Consider the following 11,982-nt stretch of genomic DNA (forward strand, 5'->3'; position numbering starts at 1 on the left):
CGGAGGACGAAGCTCTGTTAATGCAGTGGCGGAGAGCGATCCCGCGCGCTGACAAGCTGCTTCAAGAAAACTCGGCTGTGTGCGAGCTGCACTTCGGCGAGAGGTACATCTCCTGGCACTTCAAGCCCACTGTGAATGGCGAAATCGTTTGAATTGAAAGGGGTATGCCCATAGGTGTGTTTGCCGTTAGGGGGGGGGGGGGCGAAGATTCATTGCAGGGCGCCTTCTCCCTATTAAATCAGTGTATGAGGCAGATTTTACGCCCCCCTTTTATATGACTAAAAAAGTGCGCCGCTGCCTAATCAATGTATATAACAAATACCGCGCCAGGGTGGCCAGCCCCCTTTGCGCCCCTCGTGCGGACGCCTATGTGTAGGCCTTTCGGAGAGGCTCTTCGCATTTGTTGGCGCCCTTGAAATCACTTCTTCAAAGTGGTTTAGCCACAACGAGCTTCACAGTGACAGCTTCGAAGAGCTTGTTTCCTGTCTGAAAAAAAAAACAACGGTCGGAGCCTCACCACTCAAGTAACCAAGTTTTTTCTGCTCACCCATTTGCCTTTTTACACAGAGGTACTCCACAAGGAGTGAGCGTCTTCCCGTGAAAAGAGGAAGTACCTGAAGCTCAGGCGCATCACCTAGGCTTGCAGCCCAATGTTCTGGGGCGCGCTTGTGAACTATAAACCTTTTTTTTCTTGGGCATAAAAAAGGACGCGCGACCAATTATTAAGAATGCATTGTTTAAACAAATAGTAAGTTACTACTCGATAATGCGTTCTATGACCGGTGTACAGAAAATAAAAGGTTTTCATCCAGATACCACTCGTGATTCTCGTCCCTGAGTATGATGTTATGAATGGTGGGACTTTATTACAGATCAGTGCATGAGGAAATTATAGTTCGCCGTGGAAAATGTTGCAAGCAATGGCTCACAACTGAGTTCATCGTTCCACTCTTCTACCACTTCACGTCGATAAAATGTTTCAGTGCCGTGGCGCGCTCACTTTCGGCATCCTGTCGATTTGACGATATTCCAGTTCAGTCGCGCACCCGCGTAGGCATCCTGTTTTCCAGAAGCTAATTAACATATTTTCTCGGTCACCAGTTGAGGCCATGCACGAGCAAAAACAATATATTTTGAATGTTTCACATTGCCCGCGCGCGTGATCGATTCCCGTCTCTGCGCAGCGCATCGCTGCCTTGCACGGAGGAAGGAAAGGTTCTTGCAGCCTTGGCCCTTTGGTGACGTTGAATAGATGGATGTGGCTGTACTCTTTAGCTCGGGCGGCGGCTAACGCCACCTAGCCGTGATACTTACTGAACTAACCACGACATTTATCTTTTTTTTTCTTTTAAATAGTGAAGTTGAGGACTGGTACTTTGCAGTGAAGGGTTTAATTTTCACTCGTGCCTTGACTTTAGCCACCAATCAGAAAACCTCCTTCTAGGTAATTTTACCCGCTTAAAGTCTATTTTGCCCCCCCTGTCCCTAAACCCCAGTGCTTTGAAAAACTCTGCGTCATCATCCTGAACAATAGGGTGAAGCCCTTTACAGAACATTATCAAATGTTCGGCAGTTTCTTCTTCCTCTCCACACGCACTGCACACTGTGTCTACCCCTTCGTATTTGGCCCGATATGTCTTGGTTCGCAATACTTCCGTCCTGGCCTCAACAGTAGAGAAATACCCCGAGTATTATCATATATCCTTTCCTTGGCAATTTCCTGCTTAAAAGTTCGATAGATCTCTAGTGCGGACTTCTTAATCATGCCAAATCTCCACATGTCATTCTCCGTTTCCTTCGCTTTCTTCTTAACTGATAGTTCTTTTTGGTTTGGCCGCCTGCTGTTTTCTAAGTCAATTTCCTGGTTCGCTTCCTCCATTTTGTATCGACATTCTTCCTGTACAAGTAGCTGAAAACCTTCCTAGCCCAACGCTCCTCCATCATTTCTCTCAATCTGTTCTCAAATTTTATCTTGCTGCTAGCTTCCTTGCACTCAAATGATGTCCATCCCATATCACCATGTACTCCCTATAATTTGGTGCATTCCCGTGAGCTCCTAAAGCAAGCCTACCTATTCCACGTTGGTTTATTTCTAATCTTGCTTGAACTTCTGATCTCATGCACAAGACCGCATCGCCTAACGTCAGACCAGGAACCATGACCCCTTTCCATATTCTTCTCGCAACATTATACCTATTGTAATTCCACAGTGCCGTGTTTTTCATTACCGCTGCATTCCTGTTACCTTTAATCGACACGTATATTTCATGTTCCCTTAGGTCTACTCGGTCCAATTGCTTATCCATATGCCCAGATATTTGTACTTATCTGTTATCTTTAGCGTGACCTCCTGTATTCTAAGCTCACTATCTTCGTTATCATTAAAAATCATGACTGCTGATTTTTCCTTACTGAATCTAAAATCTAACCTATCTCCCGCATTACCGCAGATGTCGATAAATCTCTGCAAATCTTGCTTGTTGTCGGCCATTAGCACTATATCATCTGCCTACATTAATGCTGGTAGTGCCTGTACAATGAGTTTTCCTTGTTTGACTAAGAGAGGTTGAAGCCAAGTCCACTTCCCTCTAATTTGGCCTTTAATCCTTGTAGGTAAATCATGAATAACAGGGGTGACAGTGGACATCTCTGCCTAAGTCCCTGTTTCACCTCTGTGGGCGTGGATACCTGTTTTTCCCACTTTATAACTACCTTGTTACTTTTATAGATTTCATTTAAAAGATTAATGGCTCCATCTTCCACACCCAGTGTGTCTAGTATTCCCCACAAGTCCTCTTGAACCACGCTATCATACGATCCCTTGATATCCAAAAATGCTAGCCACGGGGGCCTGACAGGGGCGGCGCCAGGGGGGGGCAAGGGTGGGCTGGAGCCCCCCCAAAATTCTCGCCTGCCCCCCCTATGCCCACTCAAGTGCCCGGAAGCATATATTGAAAACCTAGTAGGAGCAGAGCTAGCTTGCCCCCCCGGAGGAACTCACTTTTCGTGGTTGCCCCCCCAGTAAAAACATCCTGGCGCCGCCCCTGGGGCCTGAGTTCCTTTTCTGCTATTTCGATGCACTGCGTCAGTGAGAACAGATTGTCTTCCAAGCTCCTGTGTTTCTGAAACCTATTCTGCAGTTCCGCCAACACCCTCTCATCGTCTAACCATGCCTGCAGTCTTTCCTTTATAATCTGAATCGCCAGCCTGTAGACCACTGATGTCACTGTTATAGGACGGTAGTTGTTTATGTCAGCTTTGTCCCCCTTTAATTTATAGATCATGCTCATCCTGCTAAGTTTCCATCCATCGGAAACTTCTCCATCGATTATTGTTCTGCTCACTGCCTCTCTCAAAGCCTGCTTAGACTTCGGACCTAATGTCTTTATCAGCATAATTGGAATGCCATCTGGGCCTATGATGTACTACTAGGAACCCTTTTCTCAGCCCTTTCCCACTCTCGTTGTGGAAATGGAGCCAATGCACCACTTGATTCGTCCTTGTCTATTATGATGCATAAAGCACTTCTTTGTTGAAATTTTTCTGTCACCCTTGTTCTTATATATTCAATCGCTTCGTCCCCTTCTAGCCTAGCACCTTGGGCTGTAGTTATAAACCTCTGCTCTAGGCTCGTCTCATAATAGTGCCGGTCGCGAGCGCCACTGCGAGTTTCTGCTCAAAACTGAAGGCAGGACGACTCCGCTGGCAACATGAGCCATTCGTCAGGCATCTTAAAGAACGAAGCGTTGCAACTGGTAGGTGTGCTGTGGCGTTGCCCGGATACATTGGCCCGTATTCACAAACGCTCCTCCACCCGACCCTTCACTCGAAACGCTCCTCAAGTGGCGTTTTCCCATTCACAAACCGCCCTTCACTTGAGAAAATCTTGAGCGTTTCCTCGAGATTGTCAAGGAAGCGATCGAGCTACCTTGAATCATCCCTCGAGTGAAATATTTGCGCCAGCATCGCGTCCATGGCGGAGCCCGTCTCGCTTTGACGGCGTTGATCGATTAATTTGGCTGCCACCGCCGCGTTCTTTCGACAATGACGGTGCGCGTTTACTACGGAGCTGTCTTCGAACGGTTCAGCAACGGCTACTGTGGCGCCGGGACAAGCGGGCGTGGTGTCAAAAGGAGCACTCACCAGTGCCGTGATGTGTTGCGTTCCGTGCATGAGCCAGTGGATTACCTGCCTTCGGGTGTGCGTATACTCCTCGTGCGAGTGCTCCATGACTTACTGCGGATTCCAGTGCTTTGAAGTGTTTTGATGAAGCTCACACACCGCATCAGTTCAAGCGTGGTGCGAAAGCTTGACAAGCAAGCGGCATAGCAAACTTTTGATGCGTTGGGTTCACCGTACTTTAGAATGGCTTCCTCTCCGGTGAACCTTTGCTGCCCTAGCCGAAATTTACGACAAAGCACACCTCCGTTAGACGACCATCTGTACCAATGAGAAGGTAAGTTCTCCTGTGTTTTTTTTTTTCCTGCTTCGATGAGATTACTATTTAAGACAGTTTAGGAAAAGCACAACACAATACATTGGGCGCAATGAGTGTGCTGCTGTAGCTACTACGCGTGAAACATAGCTTCTTTATACAGTGTCTATGCAGCTCACAATACCAATGAACAATCAAGTACACATTTAGGGGATCAAGCAGATGCTCATGCTCTGTGAAACCTGCATGTACGCAAACGTGCGTCGAGTGTCGTATGAAAACGCAAACATATGAAATATAAATACAGCAGATACATAATGAGATTGTTTTTTTTTAATTTAACCCCATTCCTACCCCCCGAAGAAGAATTGCTGGCTATGGCACTGATTCGTGCAATTAGATAATGAAATTATATACCCATATGCCTGGTCAGCTGCCCAAGTGCCTGAGTCAAACATGTGTCAAAATAGTCAAAGCTCAATACTTCAACCATGTCTGTTCTTTAACGCGAGACATACTAATGAATGTGTGCACCGCTAGAATTAAAGAAAAATGCGGCTTTTGTATCCAAGCTATTACGTTTTTCTAATACTATTTCTTGCCTCTTTTGTGCAGGGGACCAGCTGCCGACAGAAGAACACAGAGAAAAGGCCTCTTAAAATCTGCCGTATTATCAATGCATTGCAGAGTTTGCACGACTGTATACAAAAGCACAAAAACAGCAGTGAATGCGTGCAGCTACACTGCACTAGGCGCGCTATGGTGTCTACTTCCTTAATCTTATTTATGATGTCCTCCGAGCTCGTACTTTATCTTTACAGTGTGTAGGTTGCATATGTTTGATTGAGAAACACTTTTCATTTGCATTCTTATGTTTGCCACGTTGCTCCTCATCAGCCACATGTAATAAAGGTCCATTAGCCATTCACAACTTCTGTTTTGTTCATTTATCAATACATAATTATCGTCGTGTTTGTCTTTTATGATGAGACAGGACTGCGAAAACCACTTCTCCGATTCTACAGGAAAGCAGTTCTAGGAAAATTAAACTTGTTTTATATAAAGCAGCACCACTCCTCTTCCACAGAACTGAGATGGCGTGGTTCTAACTGGTAGACTTGCTAATGATGCAGCAATAGCGGATATTTTATTTACAGGGTTCTGACCAGATGTATCCGCAATGACTGCAATACTCTTGAGCATTTCTCTCCACTTTGTTGCACTGGTCTTCAATAAATCAGCAGAATAATATACGCTTCTCTTGACACTTTCTCGAAGGTTGAGAGAACCCACAGGATAGTTTTTAGAACAGAACAGCGCCAAAAGTCAGACGCAGCTTCAATTTTATGATTTCCAAAAAAATAAAACATCCCCTATATTTATGTTGTGCTGGGGCTTTGGAATGCAGCACAGACACCACAATCCTTTTCAACAGGTATTTCCAGTAGTTATATTGCAAATAAAATCCAAAACATTAGTGCGAAGGTCGTTCATGCACTAACGAATGTGCTTCTGAGCATGCAGATGAAGGATACGGGAAAAAAGTTGGAGACGGAAGCTACACAAATTTAAAGGTTACGTCTATGCGAATATGTCAAATTAGACGCATCCACAAATGCAGGGAAATAGAAAAACAATGCCAAAACAATAACTTATTCCTTGGAAGTTCAAAATGTTAAAGTTGACACACACACACACACTCACGCACACACACACACACACACCAGTCCCTGTTAACCGACTATATATGTTGCTAAATCAAGAAAACAACTTTAAAATGTATTTTTCGCCAATAGTGAAAGAAAGGCACACGATCGCTTTTCTTAACTTGCGTAGCAGTCTAATTCGAACGCTCAGCCACGAGTATAACATGCCTAGTTTCTAACGCTACCCTGGTATAACCTTGAATATCAGTTGCGAGCAATGTCTTTCAAATTTCCTATTATACGCAGAGGAATAACTACGAAAGCACCACGGTGTAATTCGCAGTAAATGAGAAAAATAAACATTGCACAGGCCCCTGAAATCAGGAACTGTGCACGTACTCCATTAGCGAGAACGAATATACGTACGAGTAATCCTTATACATATTGCGGTGGCGAATGCTAAAAGCGCGCCAATATAATGTGATATATAGTAAAAAAATACTCGTTCCACCGCGTTATACATTCGGTGGCTACATTAGTGATCAGAAGGCTCTCAGTAAAGCGAAAGTAAACAAAGCAACAAACCATCCTGTCATCACTCACTTAGTTCGTTAGTCACCCCGGCGAAAGTAGGCTCTTAAACGACACACACGCGAACACTACCGTAAATATAAACTGCAATTAATAGACGCATACAAGACAAAATAAACTAAGCAGGTAGACACGTTCAGCAGCAGACGAAATGCCATCAACTGTTCGTTAAGCTGCCTGGATGCAACTGTTGCCAGACTTGAAGCAGGGTTTCGCTAACTCTATCAACACAAGGCTTAAGAAAACATTACTACCACTCTAAATGCACGTATTCTGCTATAATCTCACTTTAAAAAAAGAGTAACTAAAAAGAACGTTCTCTTATTGTACAAAGATAGGCAATTCTTAACCACAATTGCGAATACTCTCGTTATCAGGCGCTTTTCTCGGTGCATGCAGTTCACTCAAGTAAAAGGAGCTTTTCCAAGGCATTCTCTGTGAGCAAAGTAACGCAGAAACGCTCGAAATGGCGGAAGCCGAAGTCGTAGCTGATGGTGTTGATACCTCCGGCAAAACGGTTTTGTATCTTGATTTCAACTCGCTGGTTACTGCTGCTGGGCAAGGTAATATGCAGAATGTTGTAATTGTAAACAGCGCTTCTGCCAACACCAACATTTCTAGCGTGCATAGTGCTAACATCACAAAAGTATACGATGTGCCCCTTGATCAAATAACGCGGCCTCTGCCTGTTGCGCACTACGACGAAGACAAGGTCAGAGGAATCGCAGAACTACTTGAGGTGAGTGGATCGAGAATTGCGTAATTGTAGTGCCATATGCACCTGTGTTACGTCCGTCATTTTATCATTGCTGGATCTTGTGCTTCTTAACCAATGCTGTTCCACTTGAGTTAGAGCGTCAGCTGAAGGTGCTTTTGGCGAACCTTATAGTGTAGGCTCATAAATGTTACCTGTAATGAGTATAGTTACACCATACCGGCCATGAGTGCTTGGCAAATTCGGGGTTGGGCAGCTTAGTACTACAGCGTGGGTTCGAGTCTACAGTGATTTAGATGCACGTCAAAATATCCCCAAATGCTCGCAATGGGTTCCTACTACGGCTGGCTTCGCATTCATACGGTACACAGAATTTCAGTTGGGTCATGGAGACTGAAAATGTTGAAATGCTTAAATCGAAAGAGCTGGCCAAGCATAGGCGTATCAGCCGCGGGGGGGGGGGGGGGCAAGGGGGGCGCCAGCATTTCCATTGTGCCCCCCCCCCCCCCCACTGAGAAAAGTTGGGGGGCTTAGCCCCCCACCCCTTTCGACAGTGCTCACTGAGACTGCATGCACGCTGCGGAAACGAACAACTAGGACGAAGTTTTCGTTCAGCACAGTAATCACTCGGTTATATTGTTACGATGAAGTAAAATTAATTGGAGAGAACGTTGCAATATAGTGAAATTTTCCCAACATTTCTGGTGTGATGATTTTCCTTGAAGGCTTTTATGGGGTGCGGTTCACATATGTGACGCATTCCCGCCTGGTGCTCTGGCATTGCGGAGCAGGCTAGCCCTGGACCCGGGGCCCTCTATAGTTATATCACTTGGTCATGCTTTTATTCTGCTGTGACTGGCCAATGCAGTTATGGGTGGGAACAAACTAACTTTTGGTGGACAGGTTAAATCATTTGCTGCTTCAGAAAAACCATTTTCTTTGATCGAAAAGCAATAGCATCACGGCTGCTCTGTCGTAGCTGCAGTGAGATGGTGATTGTGACGAATATTTCTAAATGCTTTAGTTTTGTCGCAGTCTCCAATTAATCTGATCTGCCTTGCATATTGTGATTTGAAGCGATGCCGGCAGCTTGCAAGGTGGCGACGAATGAAGCAATGGACCCGAGCATAGTGGGAAACTCGGCTTTTAACTTGCCCCACAACGTGACCCACCCAACCAAGGAGAAGGTGGAAGGCCGTGGTTTATAGCACTATAGATGCTTAATTAAGAGTCAGGTTCATTGCATCAAAGTGCGAGCACCGCAATGAATATATATATTGTATGAATGTATGAATATATATATTGTATATTTCAATATATCCAGTTGACGAGTGAGGTTAGCTTGCCTCCCCACTCGTGAAAGAGTTGGTACTCCATTGTGGCTAAATATTTTCCTTGTCAAAGTGCAATCAAACTGCTTGAACGTGCAGTCAGCGCCAAATGACTAGCTACCATTAGTTGGGCTAACTGCATTGCAGGAAAGCTAGCTTTACATTTATGGAAAGAGTCTATTGCCTCTCTTGTAGTCCTTTCATTTTGTTTGACACGTTAAACCTAAATAATGAATTGGTCACATCATCCCAGTAGATAGCGAATAGAAAAGAAACGGGATAGGATGATGAAATTTATTGACTTCTATATACTTTTCACTTCCTCTGATACCAAGTAATCTGCATAATGAATTGCCGTATACTGTTATGTTTATCATTACTGCTGTTTTTTTGTTTTTTTTTTTAATCCAGAACCCAAACACGAAAGATCAAGTGGCACCTGTGGACATCCTCTGGATCAAGGGCCGTGATGGTGGCAACTACTACTACGCCTTCGGTGGCAACCACAGATTCGAGGCACACTACAGGCTTGGCCTCGCAACCATTCGGGCCAAGCTGATTCCATCAGTACCTGCATCACTTTTGCCGTACCTCGGAGGGTCAACGCCAGATCTCTAGTGATTATAGTGGTGCCCATTGTTGGACAGTCTCATGGTACAATAGGCATTTCATTAGCTACTAACCTCGAATAGTTCCTAATTGACATTGGTGACTCAGCCACTACTCCATTTGTACAAGAGAGAGAGAGAGAAATAATTAAAGAAGTGTAGGGAGATTAAAACCCTATACGTGGGTTTTTAAATATTTTTTATGCAGTTTAATATATTTTAGTATGTTTCTATGGAGCGGAAGAAGACATAAACTCCGGAAATCTAGGGTGCGTGGTCTTCTAGTACATCAGCCTAGAAAGCCACACAAGTCCTTTTACAGTTCTTGAGAGCAACATCACTGAGCGACTACCTGTGAAAGTCTGCACTCTGTGTACAGTGTCTTCATGGTGTGCAATGCCCATCTCTTCTCTCTTTCATTTGTTCAAAGCTCACATTGACATAATCATCTGTGTGTTCAGCATCCAATCAATAAAAGATTTATATAAATGCAAAAATATCTATTTTCCTGTGTGCCCACTAGTATCATTTCGTGAGTATGTGGGCAAGTACTAAATGAAGTATTCAGATCTTCGTCTTTGGGTGTAATTCTGTTTATGGCACTTGCAATCCCAGAATTAATAATTTGCTTGATTAACTGGCTAGCTGTGACTGGTCTACCCTTTCACTTCAATTCTAGTTCTCTGCTCCTTGCTGTGCCCATCCATGTGCTGTTCGCTGCAGCTGTGTCAAGCTTCTCCCCATTTTTGCCTGGTTACACACCATTGGGGTGTTGGCATAAAATGTTCTCGGCCTTGGGATTAGCACTCTGCAACTTTTCCACAGTGCTCTGGCCGCCCTCTTCCTATTTCCACCAATTTGATTTGTGAATGTTAATTTTTAATTTTATAAATTTTGTGTAAGTTCAAAACAGGAAAGTGGAATGGGGTAGTCTTTGTTCTGACAGCTAATGGAACCTCAAAATGCTGTTCATGAAACGTGGTTTGTGATCCTTCCGCTTTGAAATGGTAGAAATGGAGGGCGGAAAGGTGGCAGGAAGTGGCTATGGGGCTCGACTGCAGACCCGAAGGTTACTGTTTAATCCAGGCCAAAGTCATTGCATTTAAAATACCTTTGTTACACAGGCAAGTTAAGCGTGGTCATGACTAACCACTGTTAATCGCATTGAATCGTGGTTAGCGCCATCCATGGTCACTGATGTTACGCAGCACAAATGCGCCCTTTGTTAAAGTGGCCAAACCGCTCTCCATAAACGCCGTCATTTCCTTGGTTAATCACCAAACTTGGGTGGCAAAGCTCGGTTTTGTACAACTGCTGTTAGCGGCATAACCGTAGTTTCGCATACCTTGTGACATGAGTGAACCGCGATTACATGAAAGCACGCTTACGTTAACTACAATTTAGGCTACCTGTGTATGAGGTGAAATGGTAGAGGCCTTAGTACTCTGACATGTCAGTGCGTGGTAAAGAACACCAGATGGTCGAAATTCCCAAAGTCCCATTATGTTCTCATAATCACATTGTGGTTTAGGGACGTAAAGCCACTGATAATTATGAGGTGCTTAAGCCCCTCTTGTCCCATGAAAAGGGAAAAGAAACATGCTGCCTGCCCCAGTCTTCTGCATAATTCTGAGTGCATTATTTGTATGCAATATAGACTGCAGTCATACAGACTGTTGCACGCGAAAAAGCATAACTCATTTATAGGGCCAGTGTGCAACTCTGTTATCCAAAATTTCTGGAGAAATAATGGGAACATACTGTCACGAGATCCTTGCAAATAAGTGGTGTAATCGTTTAGTTGCAGGACATGAAATGCTCATTTCGAACCGGTTTCAGTTTCTCGTTCAGCCTCGCCAACCTTCTCTGCAGCGCAGGGGGGTAGGCATAGCTATTATCGTAACTACATCCACATTGGTGGGGTATAGGTTATGTCTGTGATTAAGTCATCGGTGTGCAACGAAACGACTGAGCAAGGTTTTCTTCAGATGTTGCTCGTGTGGGAGCCTTGCAGTGAGGAAGCGAAGGGTTAGAAGTGAGGCATTCTTGAGGTAAACAATTAGAAACTGCATGGCCATCGCTTTGCAGGAGTAAAGGACTGGACAAGGGCTTTTGTGCTGTGCTCAGTGCTGTGATATTTGCAAAATGTGGTCGCTGTGGCCTTCTGGGGTTGGCGAGCTTGTTTGGGAGGTGCAAAATAAAAATTGGAGCCTGTGTACTGGCTCTTCAACCCCTTTCAAGTTTGAAACCATTACCTACCTTCCGTCCGTTCCAGTCTGAAACTTAAGAAACCACAGCCCGAGTAAAAGTTCACTTACTCTTACTAAGTTCACTTCGAGATGGCGCAAAAAAATGCAGCGAGAAAACTCGTGCATAAACCAACCTGAAAGAACTCGAAGAGTGCCCAACCATGGCATGCTGCAGCCGTGTTGCTTTGTTGGGAGGGGCCCTACAAGCGACTGCGAAAAGATAGAAGTAAGAGAAACCGCGCAGTAGCCCTTAACGTTTTCTAGTTCTATGCTGTGTGTCTGTCATGAGATGCATTTAATTCTATAATAGTTCCATCTTGTCAGCATGTGCGCATCTGTTCTCTGTGATCGGTTATGTTCATTCCTTAAAATCGGGTTCCTCGGAAGTCTGATTTTGTGTTCTTAAA

At 44.5% G+C, this 11,982-nt stretch overlaps 2 protein-coding genes across 2 annotated transcripts in view; one reads left to right on the top strand and one right to left on the bottom strand.

Annotated features, from left to right (window-relative positions):
- The window catches only part of LOC119162350 (uncharacterized), a 246,514-nt gene extending 241,251 nt beyond the window's left edge, over positions 1 to 5,263 (bottom strand). Inside the window, exon 1 of the mRNA XM_075879678.1 lies at positions 4,144 to 5,263. The gene's annotated coding sequence lies outside the window, so the exon portion shown is untranslated. The remainder of the gene's footprint in view (positions 1 to 4,143) is intronic.
- Positions 5,264 to 7,058: 1,795 nt separating this feature from the next.
- LOC142761670 (sulfiredoxin-1-like) lies at positions 7,059 to 9,823 on the top strand. Its single transcript, XM_037413598.2, has 2 exons — positions 7,059 to 7,411; positions 9,130 to 9,823. Exons 1-2 carry the CDS (start codon positions 7,139 to 7,141, stop codon positions 9,334 to 9,336), a joined length of 480 nt encoding a protein of 159 aa, XP_037269495.2. The 5' UTR covers positions 7,059 to 7,138; the 3' UTR covers positions 9,337 to 9,823.
- Positions 9,824 to 11,982: the final 2,159 nt, after the last annotated feature.

The sequence above is a fragment of the Rhipicephalus microplus genome, chromosome X (genome assembly GCF_043290135.1).
Source record: "Rhipicephalus microplus isolate Deutch F79 chromosome X, USDA_Rmic, whole genome shotgun sequence".
Lineage (NCBI taxonomy): Eukaryota > Metazoa > Arthropoda > Arachnida > Ixodida > Ixodidae > Rhipicephalus > Rhipicephalus microplus.

Bases quoted from the DNA above. Each gene is read 5' to 3' on its own strand.
- LOC142761670 (XM_037413598.2), top strand. From the start codon at position 7,139: ATGGCGGAAGCCGAAGTCGTAGCTGATGGTGTTGATACCTCCGGCAAA. The intron at 7,412-9,129 runs GTGAGTGGATCG...TTTTTAATCCAG, and splicing joins GAATCGCAGAACTACTTGAG to AACCCAAACACGAAAGATCA.